The following is a 23,264-nucleotide window of genomic DNA, read 5'->3' on the forward strand; positions in this document are numbered from 1 at the left end:
AAAAAAAAAAAAAAAAAATTTCCAGCTTCCAGGATGCGGGTGACAGGTGAGTGGTTAGGGAGGAACCGCTGTGGGAGCAGTGTCAGCACTGGGCAGTCCTGCTGGTGACAATCTACGATTACGTCTGACTGACCGAAGCCTCCCACCTGAATGCCAAGTTATGCAATTCCTGCTAGATTTGGTACAGCAGGCAAAGGGTGTATAACAGTACACCTGATTGGCTGACTGGTGTCTGTTGACCAGATAAAGGCAGGAAATTGCTCTAGCTGGGAGTGAGCAATTGTGTGTGTTGCAGTTACCAATCAGTTCAGAGGCAGTGGGGGTAAATTCCCTGGTGGGGAGAGGTCCAGGGCCCACCCGCACTTCCCTCTGGGTATCGCATGGTGGTTTGGGGGTCCCGGCCAGTGAGAGAGTCCGGGCCCCCAGGTGTCGGGTGAACCAGTGTTTGTGGTGTTAAAACTGGACAGCCAAGAAGAGGAACTGTCGTGAAAATCATGTAACGCAGTAAATTACTTAATTTTTTTTTTACATTGTTCATGTATAAATTATTTAGGGCAGGTGGGGAGATTAGACCTGTCCCCACTCAGGATTAAGAAGTCGCTCTTCGTAGGTTGGGAAAAAGGAAGAATTCCCCTCCACCAGGGGTAGATAGACTGTAGAAGTAGTAGTGCAGTCTGGCGCCAGGCTAGGTCCCGGTCGCATTTGTTATATGCTCCTTTCTTATTGCCTGAGGAAGTGGGATATACCCACGAAACGTGTTGCACCTTGTAGGAGTATGTAAATAAACTAATTTTTGCTAGATACAGCAATCTTTGTGTCTGCTTTGGAGGGGCAAGTCCACCACTACCTACTTCATCTTAATTATTTTAAATTCAATTGTTTTTATCCTGTTGGCGCCTCTCTACTACTTCTAGAGTAACCAAGCAGCTCGGGTGACCCAAACTACTAGGAATGTATAGGGTGACAAAAGACTGAAAAGCCCTCCTACTAATAAGCAATGCTTGGTGAAATTTACCTTCTTAAAAACAGAAGGAAACTTGCAATAATTCAGCTATAAGTGAACGTTTGTGGTTACCCACAATGCACCACTACTGGATATGCAAAATCTCTTTTCGCCCCTGTAATCCAGGCAAGCATCCAGAACCGCTGGTGTATAGCAAGCCTATAGCTTTAAATATTACACAGCCACATCAACCCCACATGTAGACAGCCTGTTTCGGGCTTTTGGCCCTCATCAGTACATGGCAGGGAATGGTGAAGTCCTGATTGGGTGTGGCAGAGGGTTCCAAAGTGTAGGGGCAGCATGACAGAAGGCTGTTGCTTAAAAGGTTTTGAGGTGGACTCTGGGGGTGACCAAGTTATTAGATAGAAAATGGGTAGTCAGTGCAGTGGAGTTATCCTAAATTGCTACATAAAAAAAAAATCACATAAATCTGTTTCACTCTCCTAATCTGGGGTCCCACAGGTTTTCCTCCGGGGGGGCCTGGTCACCTCGCTCAACAAGTATGTCTCAGTTTTAAAAAAAACTGCCCCTCCTCTGTGTGAGCCATTTCAGGACAGTGACTACTGATAGTACGTTAGTTATATGCACAGCAGAACCGTGGAATATGTTGGCAAGAAATACAGTTAGAACAATTTGAAACAGATAAAGTTTGATGATTGAAGAAAAAAAAAATGTAAAATCCCTCCAGTGTAACAAGTGGCATATCTGTGGCTTCTACGCCCCGGGGTTTGGACTGTGCTGGATTCTATTTCTGGATTGCACAGGTCAGCAAAACATCACAATCCCAAGGATAGCTTTCAGATGTGCTGCCGATTCCCTGCCAAGCAGAGTTCAATGACCCTGTGTACACACACGGCGGGGTGGGGAGAGACTGCCTCGGATAAACACCACTCGTGTTTGGAGAAAATCGGCCCAAATCAAAGCTAAAGGCCTTTTCAAAAACTTTTTACTCTAATCTCCTACACATTTTTTTGTCATTCCACTGATAAGTGAATAAAACGTCTCAGTTTTTAGGCCAAGACCAAGAATTTGGAGCTTTTTTAGTGGGAGGATAGAATATGTAATTAATCCTAATTTTTCTTATCACATAAATTGATACGATATAGAGTAAGATCACATACTCATACAGGCCAAAAATGTGATGATTGTTTTTCCTATATATTTTTTTTTTTGCAGTAATCAAGTTAACAAAATGCTAGGTCAATTCAAAATGCCAGACATGCATTTCGTGGTGCTCTAGCTGCTTCCTCAGAGACCCACGATGAACTATAGGGTTCTCATGTCTCTGCCACAAATCTCAAACCATGAATCACATTTTTGCGTTATTCAACCACTACCTGTACAGGCAAGTGAAGGAGAGTGGCAAAGAAAGCAAAGGGGAGTGGCAAGCAAAGAGGAGTGGCAAGCAAAGGGGAGTGGCAAAGAAAATGATGGGAAGGGGTGGGGCGTTAGGGGGAAACTTGGATGGTCCAACTATTGCCGTTTGGAAACAAGAACTTGACCATCATTGCAAAGTAAGGAGTTGCAGTGAGGGACAAGTTATACCATTGATCATTTTATGACAGGATAAACAGAAGAAAAATGAGTTTGTAGGGCTCTTACTAATAAAAGTAATTTTTAAAATTATTTAGTGGCAGTAGGAGATGGTTGTGGGGATACATATTAGTTTAACTTGCATACAAATTGTTTGCTGCATGGAAACTGACAGAAACCACCAGGAAGTTGCATTAACTTTGTATGCGAATAAGATTTTTTTTGCACCTCAGCATCTGTCGCGGCAGCTTCACTGATTACCTGCAGGGCGGCGAACATCATCATCTCCTCCTCCGTGCACTCGATCTCCTCCAGCAGGATACACCATTTGGCTTGTTCGTAGAGCTGGTTGATTCTGATGGCGTCATACTGCAATACAGCAACACAAACAGTCTTCAGCTTTCATGTGCCAACAACTCCTCTCTATAGGCGAGTGGGCAATGCCAGTATCTGACACTGGTCAGGTCATCCCGGCATCTTCACCATCTCCCTTCATAAGTTAACAGTGTGAGTTTTCAACCTTCTCATGGGATAGATGGCCAACTTGCTTAAAGAATGACAAGTGTGCACGCGCGTGTGTGTGTGTGATATGCGCATAGGCTTACCGCACCTCCCGTGGCCCAGCGTCTGCGTCCGTTCGCCCACTATGCCTCCTAATGTCCTCGTAGTGGTTGGCGACCTTTGTCCCGGACGTACTGTGCTGCGCATGCGCAGTATGTCCTCTGGGGGTGGCTTGTGCACGCTGGGTTTGTCATTGCGCGGGCATGCGCATGTACAGCACACTGGGTCACCGGTGAGTGTGGTCAAAACTCACCCCAAGAGGACATGCTGCGCATGCGCAGCACAGTATATCCGGGGGATAGCTGGCTGACCACTGAGGACAATGGGAGGCATAGGGGGTGAACGGAGACAGACGCCAGGCCACGGGACGTGCGGCAAGTCTATCCGCAAACACACACACAAAAAACAAACAAACAAACACACACAAAAAACAAACACACACAAAAAACAAACACACACAAAAAACAAACAAAAACAAACAAACAAACAAACAAACACAAACAAACAAACACAAACAAACACACACAAAAAACAAACAAAAACAAACAAACAAACACAAACAAACAAACACAAACAAACAAACACAAACAAACAAACACAAACAAACAAACACAAACAAACAAACACAAACAAACAAACACAAACAAACAAACACAAACAAGGTCATTTTTTTATTTTAATAAGGATTACGTTATCCTTTAAATTAATACACTATAACAGAAAAATTGACCGTCTGGCACTCAAATGCTTAACCTGGGGGTTACAAGGCTTCAATCAGAGGGCGCTTGCATCTCATGCAATAAAACATGTCATTACCTTCATGTATAGGCAACCTCTGCAAGGCTGGCGAGGGGAACTTTGGGAAGTGCAACGGGTAAAGTTAGTGCAGAGCACCATAACAATCTTAGCACATATAAAGGAGGAATACCGTGCACCTTATCTCTTTGACAGTTCCATCATTTTATTCCTTTCTTCAGCCGATGATAAACAGTAAACAATGCTGACATATGTAAAAGAGTCGTCAAACCTGTGTACTGGAGGTTGCTGCGGTGAAGGAGGGAGGGGTGACCAGGGAGTGATGTGGACGGCACTACAGCCGTTTCACGCCGTTCAGGCGCTTGCTCACGTGCGTGTCCGTGACGGGACGGCGCCGGATGGCTTCCTGTATAGGACCTTCAGGCCACGCCTCCGGCGCCGTCCCATTGGTGTGGAGTAACAATGGGGAAAGGTCAGGAGTGAAGGGGCGGAGCTTCGCCGCGCAGCGGCAAAAGACTTGCTACATGGTGAGGAAGCGAGTGACGCTATGTGATGAACCTGAAGGGAACATGGATACACGTCACATTACGTGTGCATAGTTTGTGACTACATAACAAAAACTCATTAGTGCAAATAATCATGATTGCTGTGTGCAATACAAACTGTGCTTATTATAAAAACATAAAATGTAACTTTTTAAATGGCGAATCCGCCGTGACCCGTGCAAATTAGCATATGCGTCCATTACGTTTACCTGAGGCATTACATTAAATTCACCTGTATCATATCCAAAATTTAAAAAATTGATAATTTTCTATTTTATTTAGTTAGTAACATTTACCAAAAAGGTACCCCATAAGATGACCCCCCTATATATAGGATGAACCCCATTAAAAAAGACCAGGATGGGCTATGTGAACCCCAAAGACCTTGTGGGTTATATTAACCCTATTTCGGGCTTATCCCTCAGAACAAGAAAAGAAGGAGGGAGAGGAAAAGAAAGGAGTCTGCACAGTCCCTACGTTTGGGGAATACCTTAGGCTTAAAATGAGAAGGAAGAAAGAAAAGGGGGAAACCCCACACCTTATTACCATGGGGACCCTCCCATTCTTCTCGGAGCATAGTTATTTAAAAGCAACTAGTAGGACACCAAAGAAGTGAGAAGTGGGAGAAATAAGATAGGGACATGGAATGGTGTCTTTTAATCTGGAAGAAATTCTCCTCTGCATACTTGGGAGGACAATAACATGGCACCGTGTCTTTTGCCAAGCGTAAGGGTTCATTACCAGCGGGCAAGAGCACCTCTGTGGCAGACCACCATGCATAACAACACGCCATTAACGCAGACTATGGGGGCAATTTTTTACCTCCGGCACTTGCGTAAACGGGGGGACCGTGTTAGCCTCATAAGGGCTATGACAAAGAGGCACAGAGTCCAGCTCCATTACATTTTTGGAAAGGAGCCCTCAACACCTCACGGTCCTCCTTCAAAGGGATCTTATTGGTGGACGAGATCCCTAAATGGTCCACCTATTGGGGGCCATTATAATTATATGTTGCTCATGTGGATGGTGGGTCCAGCCACCTTAGGTGTGTCCCTCACAGATCTAACAAGATACTTGGACCACCATGTCCCCAAAAACACCCAAAAGGGGGAAAAAAAAAAAAAAAAGGAAAAGGAAAAAGAAGGAAGTGGGAGAAGCAAAGAGGAGACCAGAAAACCCCAATCAAGCGCCATCCCAGGAATAAGATCTAGGGTATACCGAAAGGGGATGAAGAGAAATAGCAGGAGTGCTATGGGTCAAGAAAACAGGCCAACTCCAATCTGTCGTTTAGGCCCAAGGGGCCCATAGCTTCAGATCGTAAAATGACCCGTGATTCTCGTCTAGTTAATTCTCGATCTCGGTCTCCCCCCCTTCTTGACGGGGTAACATGTAGGAGACCTGCGAATCTTAAGCACCTAGCTCTCCCAGACCAATTGTCTCAGGGTGTGGCCCTCTGACAGAACGTCTGTCCCCGTTCCTCGATCACCTGCTCCGCCCCCTGCTCTTGGGGGTTCCATCCTATTTGGCGGACACGCTCGACACAATCAATTTAGTTGAGAAAATCCCGTGGAACCATAATCAAAAGCTGGCCACCATTGATGTGGAGAGTCTTTATAGTAGGATACCCCACGAGGGGGGGCTGAGGGCAGTTCGGAGGTACTTGGACAGAACAAATAAGGACGAGGGGTTCAAGGACTTTCTTTGTGATGGTTTGAACTTCATTCTAACACACAATGCTTTTTTGTTCGATGGAAGGTGGTACCACCAGAGGTCCGGGACGGCCATGGGGACCTCTGTGGCATGTACCTATGCGGGCCTTTTTTGGGGGGCTTGGGAGGAGGATTACGTACACAACCCCAGAAACCCCTTCAGACAGAGCATTAAAACTTGGGCCAGGTATGTGGACGACGTGCTGGTCGTGTGGCAGGGAAGCAGGGAGGAGTTTAGTGCCTTCATGAGTTACCTCAATGATAATCAGGTTAATATGCGCTTTACGTCAGAGGTAAGCGATCAATCCATCAGTTTTTTAGATCTGAGGATCAGGCCCAATGGGGTCAATCTAACCTGTGAGGGGTACAGGAAGGATACTGCTGTAAACTCCCTTCTGCATAGACATAGCTTTCATCCTAAGCATGTCAAGACCTCCCTGCCATACGGCCAGTACCTGCGTCTGAGACGGAACAATTCTAGCCTGGAGACCTTTGAGTCACAGGCACAGGAACTCACTGCACGATTGGAAGCTAGAAGATACGACAGGCATTGTATTGAGGAGGCCTGCGACAGAGCTAGAAAGATAGATAGGGATTCCCTCCTCCTGAGGGGTTCGGGAAACCGGAAAGAGAGCAACAAGGAAAATAAAAATAACTTAACCCTCACCTTTGATTTTACCCCGATGTCAGGCAAGCTGACTCAAATTATCAAGAAAAAATGGGGGGTGGTGACGAGAGATCCAGCTCTCCAAAAAATCTTCCCAGATCCCCCCAGGGTCGTATTTAGAAGGGCCCCCACTTTGGGGGACACGTTAACTAGGAGCGAGTATCGTTCTCCGCCCATCCAGAATTGGCTGTCTAGTAATCGCCCAAAAGGTAATCACAAGTGTGGTCACTGCGACTTTTGTGCTAATATGTGGGAGGGCACTAATTACCGCCTGGGAGGATTACAGTGGGAGGTAAGGGCCTTTATCACTTGTCAGACCAAATTTGTCTCCTATGTGGTTTTTTGTCCCTGCCTGTTCTATTATGTTGGGAAAACAACCCGCCCCCTCAAAGAGAGAGTGGGCGAGCATTTTAAATCGATCAAATCAGGCAAAGGCAGCCCCAGGCTGATCGAACACGTGAGAGAAGTGCATGGTGGGAGAGCTAGGTGCTTAAGATTCGCAGGTCTCCTACATGTGACCCCGTCAAGAAGGGGGGGAGACCGAGATCGAGAATTAACTAGACGAGAATCACGGGTCATTTTACGATCTGAAGCTATGGGCCCCTTGGGCCTAAACGACAGATTGGAGTTGGCCTGTTTTCTTGACCCATAGCACTCCTGCTATTTCTCTTCATCCCCTTTCGGTATACCCTAGATCTTATTCCTGGGATGGCGCTTGATTGGGGTTTTCTGGTCTCCTCTTTGCTTCTCCCACTTCCTTCTTTTTCCTTTTCCTTTTTTTTTTTTTTCCCCCTTTTGGGTGTTTTTGGGGACATGGTGGTCCAAGTATCTTGTTAGATCTGTGAGGGACACACCTAAGGTGGCTGGACCCACCATCCACATGAGCAACATATAATTATAATGGCCCCCAATAGGTGGACCATTTAGGGATCTCGTCCACCAATAAGATCCCTTTGAAGGAGGACCGTGAGGTGTTGAGGGCTCCTTTCCAAAAATGTAATGGAGCTGGACTCTGTGCCTCTTTGTCATAGCCCTTATGAGGCTAACACGGTCCCCCCGTTTACGCAAGTGCCGGAGGTAAAAAATTGCCCCCATAGTCTGCGTTAATGGTGTGTTGTTATGCATGGTGGTCTGCCACAGAGGTGCTCTTGCCCGCTGGTAATGAACCCTTACGCTTGGCAAAAGACACGGTGCCATGTTATTGTCCTCCCAAGTATGCAGAGGAGAATTTCTTCCAGATTAAAAGACACCATTCCATGTCCCTATCTTATTTCTCCCACTTCTCACTTCTTTGGTGTCCTACTAGTTGCTTTTAAATAACTATGCTCCGAGAAGAATGGGAGGGTCCCCATGGTAATAAGGTGTGGGGTTTCCCCCTTTTCTTTCTTCCTTCTCATTTTAAGCCTAAGGTATTCCCCAAACGTAGGGACTGTGCAGACTCCTTTCTTTTCCTCTCCCTCCTTCTTTTCTTGTTCTGAGGGATAAGCCCGAAATAGGGTTAATATAACCCACAAGGTCTTTGGGGTTCACATAGCCCATCCTGGTCTTTTTTAATGGGGTTCATCCTATATATAGGGGGGTCATCTTATGGGGTACCTTTTTGGTAAATGTTACTAACTAAATAAAATAGAAAATTATCAATTTTTTAAATTTTGGATATGATACAGGTGAATTTAATGTAATGCCTCAGGTAAACGTAATGGACGCATATGCTAATTTGCACGGGTCACGGCGGATTCGCCATTTAAAAAGTTACATTTTATGTTTTTATAATAAGCACAGTTTGTATTGCACACAGCAATCATGATTATTTGCACTAATGAGTTTTTGTTATGTAGTCACAAACTATGCACACGTAATGTGACGTGTATCCATGTTCCCTTCAGGTTCATCACATAGCGTCACTCGCTTCCTCACCATGTAGCAAGTCTTTTGCCGCTGCGCGGCGAAGCTCCGCCCCTTCACTCCTGACCTTTCCCCATTGTTACTCCACACCAATGGGACGGCGCCGGAGGCGTGGCCTGAAGGTCCTATACAGGAAGCCATCCGGCGCCGTCCCGTCACGGACACGCACGTGAGCAAGCGCCTGAACGGCGTGAAACGGCTGTAGTGCCGTCCACATCACTCCCTGGTCACCCCTCCCTCCTTCACCGCAGCAACCTCCAGTACACAGGTTTGACGACTCTTTTACATATGTCAGCATTGTTTACTGTTTATCATCGGCTGAAGAAAGGAATAAAATGATGGAACTGTCAAAGAGATAAGGTGCACGGTATTCCTCCTTTATATATCCTTTAAATTAAACCTGAAGTGAAAATAAACTTATGAGATAATAAATTGTATGTGTAGTAACAATAACAATAACAATTATATAGCGCTTTTCTCCCTGGGGACTCAAAGCGCTGTGACCTGCATTATACAGTCTCAAAGGCTAGGGAAAAGAGGTGAGTTTTTAGCCTTTTTTTAAAGCTGTCCAGAGAAGGAGCCTCTCGTACTGATTGTGGAAGTGAGTTCCATAGAGTAGGGGCTGCATAGGAAAAGGCCCGAGCACCAAATGTTAAGTGTATCCTGGGAATAACCAGCTTCATCTTGTTGGCAGAGCGGAGGGTGCGTGGAGGGGCATAAAGTTCCAATAGATCCGCTATGTATTTGGGTCCCATGTGGTGTAGAGCCTTGAATGTCAGCAGGCAGATCTTAAAACTGATTCTCCATTTTACTGGCAACCAGTGAAGAGTTTGCAGTACTGGGGTGATGTGTGAGCTGCGGGGGGCATTGGCTAGGAGTCTGGCTGCAGCATTCTGTACTAGCTGTAAGGGGCGCAGAACCTTATCTGTAGATCCGATTAACAGGGCGTTGCAGTAGTCTAGGTGGGAGGATACAAATGCGTGAACCAGGGCAGGTAGGTCTTCAGCTGGGATTAGGTGTTTTATTTTCGCTATATTTCTTAGATGGAAGAAGGAAGACTTGACGACAGCTGATACCTGCTGTCTGAGTTTTAGATTTCCATCCAGGATCACCCCAAGGTTTCGCACAGAGTCTTTATACTGTACAGTATCTCCCCCAATTGCTAGTTTGAGGTGGTGAGCGTTTTGAACTTTATCCATCATGTGTGGACCACCTACCACCAACACCTCTGTTTTGTCAGAGTTCAGCCTCAGCCAGCTGGTGTTCATCCAATTTTGTAAATCCACTAGACACGCATTTATGGATGCTGATGGGTCTTGGGTGCCAGGCTTGAAGGACAGATACAGTTGTGTGTCATCTGCATAACAATGGTATCCTAAACCATAGTTCTGGATTATTTTGCCCAGTGGGAGCATGTAGACTGCAAAGAGTAATGGTGATAGTACAGAACCCTGTGGAACTCCATAGGCAAGTGGCACTGGATTAGAGTAGTGTGTGCCCAGACATACTTGCTGTGACCTGCCAGATAGGAAGGTCTGAAACCAACTAAGAACAGTACCCCTTAGGCCACAGTAATTCTTCAGTCGCTGGATTAGTATTTCATGGTCCACAGTATCAAATGCTGCTGACAAGTCAAGAAGAATCAGAATTGAGCAATCACCCTTGTCCCTTGCAGTAAGTAGATCATTCATTACTCGGACTAATGCTGTTTCAGTGCTGTGCCTTTTCCTGAATCCTGACTGAAAAGTATCAAAGATGTTGTTATCTGTAAGCCTGGCTTCTAGCTGGTTGGCGACTGCTTTCTCGATAACTTTTGATAGGAATGGTAAGTTCGCCACAGGTCTGTAGTTGGTTACAGAATCAGGATCTAGTGATGGTTTCTTCAGGAGGGGTTTTATGATTGCTTTCTTTAGTTCTTCTGGGAAAAGTCCACTTTGCAAGGAGCACTGAGTGATTTTGTAAAGTGCTGGCCTGAACAGCGCTGGGCACTGCATTAAGGATCCCGTTGGGCCAGGATCCAGGTCGCAGGTAGTGGGGCGGAGACTTTGAATGAGAATTCCAAAATCTTCTACACTCAGAGTGTCAAAGACTTGCCATGGTGGTACGGTAGTAGGCATATGCAACGTCCAGTGGTCAATTGATGATGTTGGTGTAATGCTGGCACGGATGGTAGACACCTTGTTTGTGAAGAAGGCAGAGAATTCTTCACACCTTTCCCTGGAGTATGTGGTTGGGGCTTTTAGGCAGGAAGGATTGCAGAGTGATTCCACTGTGTGGAAGAGTTGAGCAGCTCTGTTGTTGGCTGTAGATATTTTGTGCGAGATAAAGTCTTATTTTTTCTTGGTTATTGCTTGTTGGTATTGTCTGAGGTGTTGAACTAGGCTAGATTTGTGCTCCCCAGTCCCTGATTTACGCCACTGTCTTTCTAGTCTGCGCCCTTTCTTTTTTAGATCCATGATGGTTTTGTCAAACCAATTAGCTTTCTGCTTTTTGATTGCTGATTTGGTGCGCCATGGGGCAATACTGTCAAGTGTTTCATATATCGTGTTGTTGTACTGGGTTACTAGAGAGTTTGGGTCCATTTGACTGTGGAGCAGATTTGTAAAATCCAGGTTGGCAGTTATCCTCTCCGGTGTTAATTTACTCAGGGGACGGGTTTTGATTGTTTCTTTAGGGAGCTGCTTGATAGGGTGATGTTCAATAGTAAACTTTATTATGTGATGGTCTGACCATACCACTGGGGTTACTGTTATGTTACTAATGTCCATTCCAAGGTGGAACAGTAAGTCTAGCGTATGCCCTCCTCTGTGGGTAGCTGATTTTACAACTTGTGTGAAGCCTAGTCCACCCATGAGATTTATTAGTTCATTTGCATCTTGTGATTGAGTGTTATCAGCCCGGATGTTGAAGTCACCAAGGATGATCCATCTCGGATAAGACAGAGCCAGCATGGCCAGAAGTTCTCGGAATTCCTGTAGGAAAGGGTCAGCATCTCCGGGGGGACGATAAACCACTAAAATTTTTAAGCCTTTACCAGCTGAGATCTGGGCACCTATACATTCAAAGGACTTTGTTGAGCCAACATTCAGGGCCCTGAGCTGTAGAGTTGTTTTGCCACAAATTGCTACAAAGTACTGCTAAGCAAAGCAATAGAACATTCGTAGCAAAGAGAAGACTCATTTTCCAGTACAGCAAAAGTTAAAAAAAACTTCAGCCACCATAATCACTCTCACTTCAGTTCCCCTTTAAACAGCCAGAAACCGTAAGACAGTTTTGTTTTAAGGTTTTACTGCAAGAAAGTTCAAAGGGTCATTATTTCTGTTTTGTACCATAAAAGACAGAGTGTGGTGTTAAAACTGCAACTGCGACAGTATCTTGCAATGTTCTAGAGGAGACTCTTCTTTTCTACTAATGTTCTATGCATTATATGTCCTACACATGCAATCCATTACATCATAAGGTTTGCTTTAAGCTGGTCATACATTGGTTGATGTGGCCGACAGACAGATCGGTATCAGATTAACATCTGATCAGAAAGATCCAGCTGATACAATCCCGCCACACACTCTACACAGATTTTCAATAGATTTCAGCATGAAATCTACTGGAGCTGCGCACTGCCTGCCGGGGCCCCAGGTGTCTCCCAGCTATTGCCCCACCCCCCATGGGGCTGTGCAGAGTGCAGGCAGCAGAGCTTACGCTCATCTGTCCACCGGCGCACGTCTTCTCTCCATAGCCGCCGGTGCTCCTCCCTGGCTTTGCTTTCCTGAGGTGCCTTTGTTGCATGACAAACGCTAGAGGTACCATGGCACGTACTGTAGGTAGCCACTAGAGGCCCCTAGTGTTCTGCCCCAGTACAATACATCTGTTATGCAAGTAGAACAAATACGTTTTTCCCACTGGGATAGTATGGCTGTCCCTGCTGCTTTAAAAATCCCACTATAAAGAATTATAGTCTGAAAAACTGCTATCTGCACCCGATGACCAGCGACGGCGTATCTCAGAGATCAGGCGAACGTTTTCCGCCTTATCGTCCGGGTGGAGAGGAGATAAAACCCTCATAAGGAAGGAACAGCTGTTTAGCAAAAGAGACAAATATTTCAGAGCAAGAGACCAGCGGTAAAACTGTTTACTTGGAACAAACGGCTTGTGAGAGCATTTCCTGTGCGGCACATCTGCTGTGTCAGGGGTCAGAGCGCACTCCTGGATTTCATGCTGACCAGGGATAAAAGTCTGTACAGCAGAAGCCAGGCCTGCGAAGAATGTGCAGCTTCCTCACCATCAGCAACGCAGAATGCCAGACAGACGGGGCACACTGTGCAAAACCGGGCACAGACGCCACAGACTGCCACACGGGGCACACTGTGCAAAACCAGGCACAGACTGCCAAAACACGGGGCAGCCGGTATACAACCGGGCACAGCCGCCACAGACATGGGTCACACTGTGCAAAACCAGGCACAAACGCCACAGACTGCAAGACACACAGGTGCCCTTTGAAGGGGCAGCCATACAAACCTGGGAATAAACGCCACAGAATTCCCAAGAGATAGGGCACACTGTACAAAACCGGGCACATCCACCAAGACTGCCAGACACACAGGGCAGCCGATATAAACCTGGGAATAACCGCCACAGAATGCCAGACACATGGGGCACACTGCAAAACAGGGCACAGCCACTACAGAATGCCAGACACACAGGGCAGCCGGTATACAACCGGGCAAAGCCACCGCAGAATGCCAGACACACGGGGCACACTGTGCAAAACCAGGCACAGATGCCACAGACTGCCAGACATATGGGGCGCACTGTGCAAAACCGGGCACAGACTGCCAGACACACAGGGCAGCCGGTATACAACCGGGCACAGCCGCCACAGAATGCCAGAGACATGGGGCAGCTGGTACACAACCTGGCACAGCCACCACAGACTGCCAGACACATGGGGCACACTGTGCAAAACCGGGCACACTGTGCACAACTAAGCACAGCCAGCCGCAGACTGCCAGACACACAGGGGCCCTGTGACGGGGCAGCCATACAAACCTGGGAATAACCGCCACAGAATGCCCGAGACATGGGGCACACTGTACAAAACCGGGCACATCCACCAAGACTGCCAGACACACAGGGCAGCCAGTATAAACCTGGAAATAACCGCCACAGAATGCCAGACACATGGGGCACACTGTGCAAATCCGGGCACAGACTCCACAGACTGCCAGATACATGGGGCACACTGTGCAAAACTGGGCACAGACCCCACAGACTGCCAGACACACAGGGCACATTGTGCAAAATCGGGCACGGACGCCATAGAATGCCAGACCCACAGGGCAGCCGGTATACAACCAGGCACAGCCGCCACAGACTGCCAGACACACGGTGCAAAACCGGGCACAGACCGCCAGGCACATGGGGCACACTGTGCAAAACCAGGCACAAATGCCACAGAGTGCCAGACACAAAGGGCAGCCGGTACACAACCGGGCACAGCCACCGAAGAGTGCCAAACACACGGGGCACAGACCCTACAGACTGCCAGACACACAGGGCAGCCAGTATACAACCGGGCACAGCCACTACAGAATGCCAGACACAGGGCAGCCGGTATACACCCGGGCACAGCCACTACAGACTGCCAGACACACAGGGTAGCCAGTACACAAGACAACTGAAGAGAAAATGGAGCGCGCCATAGTGCAATAAACGTATGAGGGGTATTTTATTGACACATAAAAATTATACTCACAAACAAATGGAGTTAAAATCGCATATCAGCGGGCAGCCAGCCGCTTTCCTCAGTGGTGGAGAATGACGCGCTGTGGCCAGCAGCGCGGCTTCCGATGTCCTGGACTCCGGTACGCTGAGGAGTGGGCGTGGCTGAATTCAGTAAGCGTGTGACGTCATGACGCGTTTCGGCGCACGGCGCCTTCGTCAGATGACGTCTACACGCTCTAATGGGCTTACTTGTAGTGTTGCTTCGTGTGGTCGCCATGGCGACTTGAAGAAGCTAAAACCAACTTTATTGGGCGTACTTTTTTTGGAACAACAAAGAAGGGAAGGAGGGCGGGTATACGGGCACTTTGGCCAGCGCGTCATCCTCCATAATAGTAAATAAATTATGGCTAAAATAGACATAAGTAAAACACAATGGAAAAGAGACCTTTCATTAAAAACATATAAAGATAAATTAGATAAAGCGGAAAGTGTATGACAACCAATGGCAGCATCAATAATTCATAGTTTGAACTCCAATCGATACTTATGCATGCGACTGCACAATAGATCATAACTACAGTCACTGCTGGTACCACCACCAGTTGATGTCCAATGTACGTCATCGCCCACCTACAGTGGGCGCTATTTTGTGCTTAACCTCTGGTCACATGGCAACTCATATACAAAACATCATAAAAACATTATAATTTTCTCATTTTTTCATAACCATGACCCAATAGTTGCTAATTGCTTAAAACTACAGAGACATTGTATCTATAAAAGTTACATAAAAGTTGCTTACAACACATGGGAATCAGGGGTGTTGGACTAAAAACCAATGTTTCTCCCAAACGGGTAATATCCCAAATAATATATATTGGATTGGTCCGGGACTGGGCGATCCAATTTCTGCTCCTGAGCATTACACCCTGTGTGCAGGAGAGAATGAGGATATGTGCATAGATAGATGTGCACATACCCTTTCTATCTAAAACACACAGGTCCGGGGACCCATAAGGGGTCCCAGGTGTGGCGGAGGGATGTGCGGAGGGGATATGGCTTTAGGGGGGCTAGGGGGTGTGCTGCTTGGCAGCAGTGGTACAGGGTGCCCGTGGTGGACATTATCCAGTGGTCCCGGTGTGTGGCATATAGTATATATAAAAACACATGTGCCCACATACACCACATGGATCCGCCTCTGGGGGAAGGAAAGGGGAGGGGGGCTGGGGGAGGGGGGAAGGGGAGAATGGGACCTACTATGGACGATGCCTATTGAACAGCATACTCACCACCCTCATCTAGTGTACATTCTGCTAAGTGGGGAGTGCTGAAGGGAGAGAAGGAAAAAGAGGGATCATGTTAATATAACAATATCTGACCACCAACAATCAATTCAAAACAGTACTTGGTTTATCATAATTATTGATGTATCACAGATAAGTCGATATCTCAAGACCTTCATTGAGGCCCTTAGGACTGAGGGTATCCAATTTAAAAATCCAAAAGGTTTCCCTCTCACAGAGCCTTCTGAATCTCTGTCCTTGTAATAGGGATCTAGGAATCATTTCCAGACCAATAATCTTCAGTGTGTCCACCATGCTGTTATGATGTTCCTTAAAATGACGTGGGACACTGTGTTTCTCTACCTCATCCAATATGTTTCTCTTGTGTTCACCTAGTCTTTGCCTGAGGGGTCTAGTCGTTCTACCCACATAAAATTTTGGACACCCACAGGTTAGGAGATACACCACATAATCACTCCCACAGTTTATAAAATCCTTCAATTTATGAACATGATTATTTCCGTCTATTACCTCAGTGGTTCTGTGACTAATGAAAGAACAACATCCACATCTCTTGACATTACATCTGTAAGAGCCCTTCAAAGAAGGAAACATACTTTCTGATTTCGTGGTTCTCCTCTTGACATTACTGGGGGCTATAGTGTTCTTTATGGACATGGCTTTTTTGAAAATAACTGCTGGGTGTTCTGGGATTAGATCTCTTAGTATAGGATCCTGCTTCAGAATGGGCCAATTGTGGACCACTATATTCTTTATTGCGTTTGATGATTCAGTGTACTTGGTGATGAAAGATAGGTCAGAATGTTTGCTATTGTCAGTATCATGAGTTTCCTTAGGTTTGGGCCTGACCCTATACTCCTTAAATATGTCCTGTATTTGTCCAGATTTATAGCCTTTTTCAATGAATTTTTTGGAGAGTATCTCACCCTGCTCGAGGTAATCCCTATCTGAAGTGCAATTGCGTCTGAGCCTACAGAATTGACTCTTAGGTATATTCTGAATCCACTTTCGGTTATGGCAGCTGGATGCATGGAGGTATGAGTTACCCGCCGTGGGTTTGAAGTGAGTTTTTGAACATATCAAGCCCTCGTCATTAGTATATAGCTCTAAATCCAAAAAGACTAGACTATCACTGGACAGAACGTGAGTGAAGCTCAGACCAAAGGTGTTGTTGTTGCAATGGGTCAAAAATTCATCAAACTTTTGGGCACTGCCATCCCAAATCAGCAAGATATCATCGATGTACCTTGTGTAGAAAACCAGATGTTTACTAAATGGATTGCAGGACCAGATGTGTAAATTTTCCCAATAGGCCATGTACAGGTTGGCGAAACTAGGGGCAAATCCTGCCCCCATCGATGTTCCGCAGGTCTGTAGGTACAGTTTGTTCATGAAACTGAAATAATTGTGTGAGAGAGCAAATTGCAATAGGTCTAAAATGAATTGGCCTTGTGGTATGGGGAGTGAACAGTCCTGTATAAGGAAGTATTGCACTGCCTCTAGACCTTTGTCATGAGGAATGCTAGTGTACAACGATGAAACATCTAATGAGGCCCAGAGGAAACCTTTATCCCACCTGTAGTTTTGTAACATATCCATCACGTGTAAAGAGTCACGGGTGTAGGATTGCGACTCCAAAACTAAAGGTTGCAAGAAATGGTCCACATAAGAAGATATATTTGATACCAGCCCTTCCATTCCAGCTACAATCGGTCTTCCTGGGGGTTTGATCATACTTTTGTGGATTTTTGGAATGTGGTAGAAGTATGGGACAGATGGATGATTAGGGACTAGAAACCTTTTTTCGTGCTCATTAACAATATTATTCGTATAGGCCTTGTTCACCAGTTGCTGTAACTCATCCTTATATGCCATGGTCGGATCTGTGAGAAGTGGTCGGTATGTTGAGGCATCTGTCAGAAGTCTCAGCCCCTCGTTCAGATAATCAACAAAGTTCATCACAACAATCCCTCCCCCTTTATCTGCCTGTCTAATCACAATGTCTTTGTTTTCTGTGAGTTGTTTTAAAGCTTTCTTTTCTACAACGTTCAAATTGTGTTTATTTTGCGGCCTTTCTTTACATAAGTTCTTAAATTGGTCTAAGACTACTTGATAGTAGGTGTTAATGAACTGGCCCTTGTAGTGGGAGGGATAAAACACTGACTTTGGCCTGAAACTAGTGTGTTTCACATTGGCAGTGGGCACATATTGCAACCAGTCATCTTCTATTCCAAACAAGATATCATTACTGTCCACTTGTACCATCTGTTCATTATCAATGTCTAAAGGCTCACTTACTGGTGTGCCCCCTAGATCCCTGGACGATGCAATAATACATTGTGCTCCATCCTTTTTAGACGCAAAAAAGCGTTTAAGAGTTAATGACCTAATGAACCTGTGTAAATCCTTATATAATTGGAATTCATCGGGCCTAGCTGATGGAGCAAAATTGAGCCCTTTTCTTAGCAGTGATTCTTCATCAGTGGTCAGAACATGGGCAGACAAATTATATATCTTTATGGTGGACTGACAGCTGTTGAGAGTTCTACGTTTTTCCTTTCTTTTTTGGACGGCTCTCCCTCCTCTGCACCCCCTTCTAACTCTTCTAATCCTCTTTTTCTCAAACTCCCTTGGGTTAGAGGGGGTCCCGGTACTAAAAAATGATGATGGTCCTGGCCGGGGTCTCTTACACCTCCCTCGGGGCTTATGGCTCTCAAAAAGGATCCTTTGGTGATGGGGAGCTGAGCTCCTTGTTCATGAACACTTGGTTCTCTAGTTTCTATTGGATCGCTAATGTCTGCTTCTGTTCTTGCTAGTGGGGGCGGGCTCTGATCGCGCCTCTTCGGGATCGCACCCTCTCTCTCTCCCCTCATTCTTTCCCTAAACCGCTCTAAGTACCCCGATGCGGTATAATGGGTATTCCTAGGATGTTCAATATTTTTGGGGAACCTCTGGGGAGTGAGTGGTCTGCCAGATACTCCCTTGATTTTGGGGAGCCTCTGGGGGGTGAATGGTCTGACCGAATCTCCCTTATTTTTTGGAAATTTTGGGGGGGTAAATGGTATAGTGGGACCTCCTTTAGGGCCTCCTTTACTTTTCCTTTGTACTGGGTGCCTGTCCGGGTTCTTATTATTGCCCTCTGTTTTCCCCCTACCTCCGTGTTGTGGGCCCCTCCCTCTGTTTTCATGGTAATGGTTCTTTCTTTGGTGGCCTGAGGGATGATCATATCTATATGGTCGTTTTCTTGTAGTATGTGGGACATATTGCAGCCTTTTCGGTAGTGTAGATTGATAAGTCGCATCCCTTAGGGGCCGTTCTTGCCTAGATAGTCCTTGATCGGGGCCAGTATTTATAAGTTCTCTGGGGGGGTGCCTTGAGTGATATTTACCTCTTGGGGATAGGTGGTTGGGTGGTGGAGGTGCCCCGGGGTTTAGTGGTTTGTTATTCGTCTGGCCCCAATTGAAAATGTTCCCATTTGCATAATCCGTTCTATCTCTTTCGAACTTTTTCAGCTTTCTATTAATGAGCTCGGTCTCTAGTGTGGTGGTAGCTGTTTCAATTCTAGATTTCCACTCTCTAAACTCATCCATAGAATTAAATCTATTGAGATCCGACTCTATATCTGGGATGACTTTACGAACTCTAGCTAGATTTCGTTCGCGTTGGACTACCACTATCTTCATCCATTTTTCAGAACATTCAATGGAAGCTTCCTTCCATATTAAGTGTAAGTCAGGATCTAAAAAAATCACAATCCTTTTTGTTCCTCATTCCTCTGGGAGCAATTTGCTCCGTGATGTATTCTGAGAGGAAGGAGGAGTCTATCCATTGTGTGCTTTCATACCTCCGAGCACCTATCCCCAAGAGGTAAATATCACTCAAGGCACCCCCCCAGAGAACTTATAAATACTGGCCCCGATCAAGGACTATCTAGGCAAGAACGGCCCCTAAGGGATGCGACTTATCAATCTACACTACCGAAAAGGCTGCAATATGTCCCACATACTACAAGAAAACGACCATATAGATATGATCATCCCTCAGGCCACCAAAGAAAGAACCATTACCATGAAAACAGAGGGAGGGGCCCACAACACGGAGGTAGGGGGAAAACAGAGGGCAATAATAAGAACCCGGACAGGCACCCAGTACAAAGGAAAAGTAAAGGAGGCCCTAAAGGAGGTCCCACTATACCATTTACCCCCCCAAAATTTCCAAAAAATAAGGGAGATTCGGTCAGACCATTCACCCCCCAGAGGCTCCCCAAAATCAAGGGAGTATCTGGCAGACCACTCACTCCCCAGAGGTTCCCCAAAAATATTGAACATCCTAGGAATACCCATTATACCGCATCGGGGTACTTAGAGCGGTTTAGGGAAAGAATGAGGGGAGAGAGAGAGGGTGCGATCCCGAAGAGGCGCGATCAGAGCCCGCCCCCACTAGCAAGAACAGAAGCAGACATTAGCGATCCAATAGAAACTAGAGAACCAAGTGTTCATGAACAAGGAGCTCAGCTCCCCATCACCAAAGGATCCTTTTTGAGAGCCATAAGCCCCGAGGGAGGTGTAAGAGACCCCGGCCAGGACCATCATCATTTTTTAGTACCGGGACCCCCTCTAACCCAAGGGAGTTTGAGAAAAAGAGGATTAGAAGAGTTAGAAGGGGGTGCAGAGGAGGGAGAGCCGTCCAAAAAAGAAAGGAAAAACGTAGAACTCTCAACAGCTGTCAGTCCACCATAAAGATATATAATTTGTCTGCCCATGTTCTGACCACTGATGAAGAATCACTGCTAAGAAAAGGGCTCAATTTTGCTCCATCAGCTAGGCCCGATGAATTCCAATTATATAAGGATTTACACAGGTTCATTAGGTCATTAACTCTTAAACGCTTTTTTGCGTCTAAAAAGGATGGAGCACAATGTATTATTGCATCGTCCAGGGATCTAGGGGGCACACCAGTAAGTGAGCCTTTAGACATTGATAATGAACAGATGGTACAAGTGGACAGTAATGATATCTTGTTTGGAATAGAAGATGACTGGTTGCAATATGTGCCCACTGCCAATGTGAAACACACTAGTTTCAGGCCAAAGTCAGTGTTTTATCCCTCCCACTACAAGGGCCAGTTCATTAACACCTACTATCAAGTAGTCTTAGACCAATTTAAGAACTTATGTAAAGAAAGGCCGCAAAATAAACACAATTTGAACGTTGTAGAAAAGAAAGCTTTAAAACAACTCACAGAAAACAAAGACATTGTGATTAGACAGGCAGATAAAGGGGGAGGGATTGTTGTGATGAACTTTGTTGATTATCTGAACGAGGGGCTGAGACTTCTGACAGATGCCTCAACATACCGACCACTTCTCACAGATCCGACCATGGCATATAAGGATGAGTTACAGCAACTGGTGAACAAGGCCTATACGAATAATATTGTTAATGAGCACGAAAAAAGGTTTCTAGTCCCTAATCATCCATCTGTCCCATACTTCTACCACATTCCAAAAATCCACAAAAGTATGATCAAACCCCCAGGAAGACCGATTGTAGCTGGAATGGAAGGGCTGGTATCAAATATATCTTCTTATGTGGACCATTTCTTGCAACCTTTAGTTTTGGAGTCGCAATCCTACACCCGTGACTCTTTACACGTGATGGATATGTTACAAAACTACAGGTGGGATAAAGGTTTCCTCTGGGCCTCATTAGATGTTTCATCGTTGTACACTAGCATTCCTCATGACAAAGGTCTAGAGGCAGTGCAATACTTCCTTATACAGGACTGTTCACTCCCCATACCACAAGGCCAATTCATTTTAGACCTATTGCAATTTGCTCTCTCACACAATTATTTCAGTTTCATGAACAAACTGTACCTACAGACCTGCGGAACATCGATGGGGGCAGGATTTGCCCCTAGTTTCGCCAACCTGTACATGGCCTATTGGGAAAATTTACACATCTGGTCCTGCAATCCATTTAGTAAACATCTGGTTTTCTACACAAGGTACATCGATGATATCTTGCTGATTTGGGATGGCAGTGCCCAAAAGTTTGATGAATTTTTGACCCATTGCAACAACAACACCTTTGGTCTGAGCTTCACTCACGTTCTGTCCAGTGATAGTCTAGTCTTTTTGGATTTAGAGCTATATACTAATGACGAGGGCTTGATATGTTCAAAAACTCACTTCAAACCCACGGCGGGTAACTCATACCTCCATGCATCCAGCTGCCATAACCGAAAGTGGATTCAGAATATACCTAAGAGTCAAGTCTGTAGGCTCAGACGCAATTGCACTTCAGATAGGGATTACCTCGAGCAGGGTGAGATACTCTCCAAAAAATTCATTGAAAAAGGCTATAAATCTGGACAAATACAGGACATATTTAAGGAGTATAGGGTCAGGCCCAAACCTAAGGAAACTCATGATACTGACAATAGCAAACATTCTGACCTATCTTTCATCACCAAGTACACTGAATCATCAAACGCAATAAAGAATATAGTGGTCCACAATTGGCCCATTCTGAAGCAGGATCCTATACTAAGAGATCTAATCCCAGAACACCCAGCAGTTATTTTCAAAAAAGCCATGTCCATAAAGAACACTATAGCCCCCAGTAATGTCAAGAGGAGAACCACGAAATCAGAAAGTATGTTTCCTTCTTTGAAGGGCTCTTACAGATGTAATGTCAAGAGATGTGGATGTTGTTCTTTCATTAGTCACAGAACCACTGAGGTAATAGACGGAAATAATCATGTTCATAAATTGAAGGATTTTATAAACTGTGGGAGTGATTATGTGGTGTATCTCCTAACCTGTGGGTGTCCAAAATTTTATGTGGGTAGAACGACTAGACCCCTCAGGCAAAGACTAGGTGAACACAAGAGAAACATATTGGATGAGGTAGAGAAACACAGTGTCCCACGTCATTTTAAGGAACATCATAACAGCATGGTGGACACACTGAAGATTATTGGTCTGGAAATGATTCCTAGATCCCTATTACAAGGACAGAGATTCAGAAGGCTCTGTGAGAGGGAAACCTTTTGGATTTTTAAATTGGATACCCTCAGTCCTAAGGGCCTCAATGAAGGTCTTGAGATATCGACTTATCTGTGATACATCAATAATTATGATAAACCAAGTACTGTTTTGAATTGATTGTTGGTGGTCAGATATTGTTATATTAACATGATCCCTCTTTTTCCTTCTCTCCCTTCAGCACTCCCCACTTAGCAGAATGTACACTAGATGAGGGTGGTGAGTATGCTGTTCAATAGGCATCGTCCATAGTAGGTCCCATTCTCCCCTTCCCCCCTCCCCCAGCCCCCCTCCCCTTTCCTTCCCCCAGAGGCGGATCCATGTGGTGTATGTGGGCACATGTGTTTTTATATATACTATATGCCACACACCGGGACCACTGGATAATGTCCACCACGGGCACCCTGTACCACTGCTGCCAAGCAGCACACCCCCTAGCCCCCCTAAAGCCATATCCCCTCCGCACATCCCTCCGCCACACCTGGGACCCCTTATGGGTCCCCGGA

The 23,264-nt window shown here is 45.7% G+C and overlaps 1 protein-coding gene across 4 annotated transcripts in view; it reads right to left on the reverse strand.

Moving 5' to 3' along the window:
- The window catches only part of FERMT2 (FERM domain containing kindlin 2), a 168,126-nt gene that overhangs the window by 44,686 nt on the left and 100,176 nt on the right, over positions 1-23,264 (reverse strand). For all 4 annotated transcript variants that reach the window (XM_068254663.1, XM_068254662.1, XM_068254661.1 and 1 more), the window contains one exon: positions 2,798-2,905. In XM_068254663.1, coding sequence (XP_068110764.1) covers positions 2,798-2,905 — 108 coding nt within the window. The remainder of the gene's footprint in view (positions 1-2,797; positions 2,906-23,264) is intronic.

This window comes from Hyperolius riggenbachi, chromosome 9, assembly GCF_040937935.1.
Source record: "Hyperolius riggenbachi isolate aHypRig1 chromosome 9, aHypRig1.pri, whole genome shotgun sequence".
Classification (NCBI taxonomy): domain Eukaryota; kingdom Metazoa; phylum Chordata; class Amphibia; order Anura; family Hyperoliidae; genus Hyperolius; species Hyperolius riggenbachi.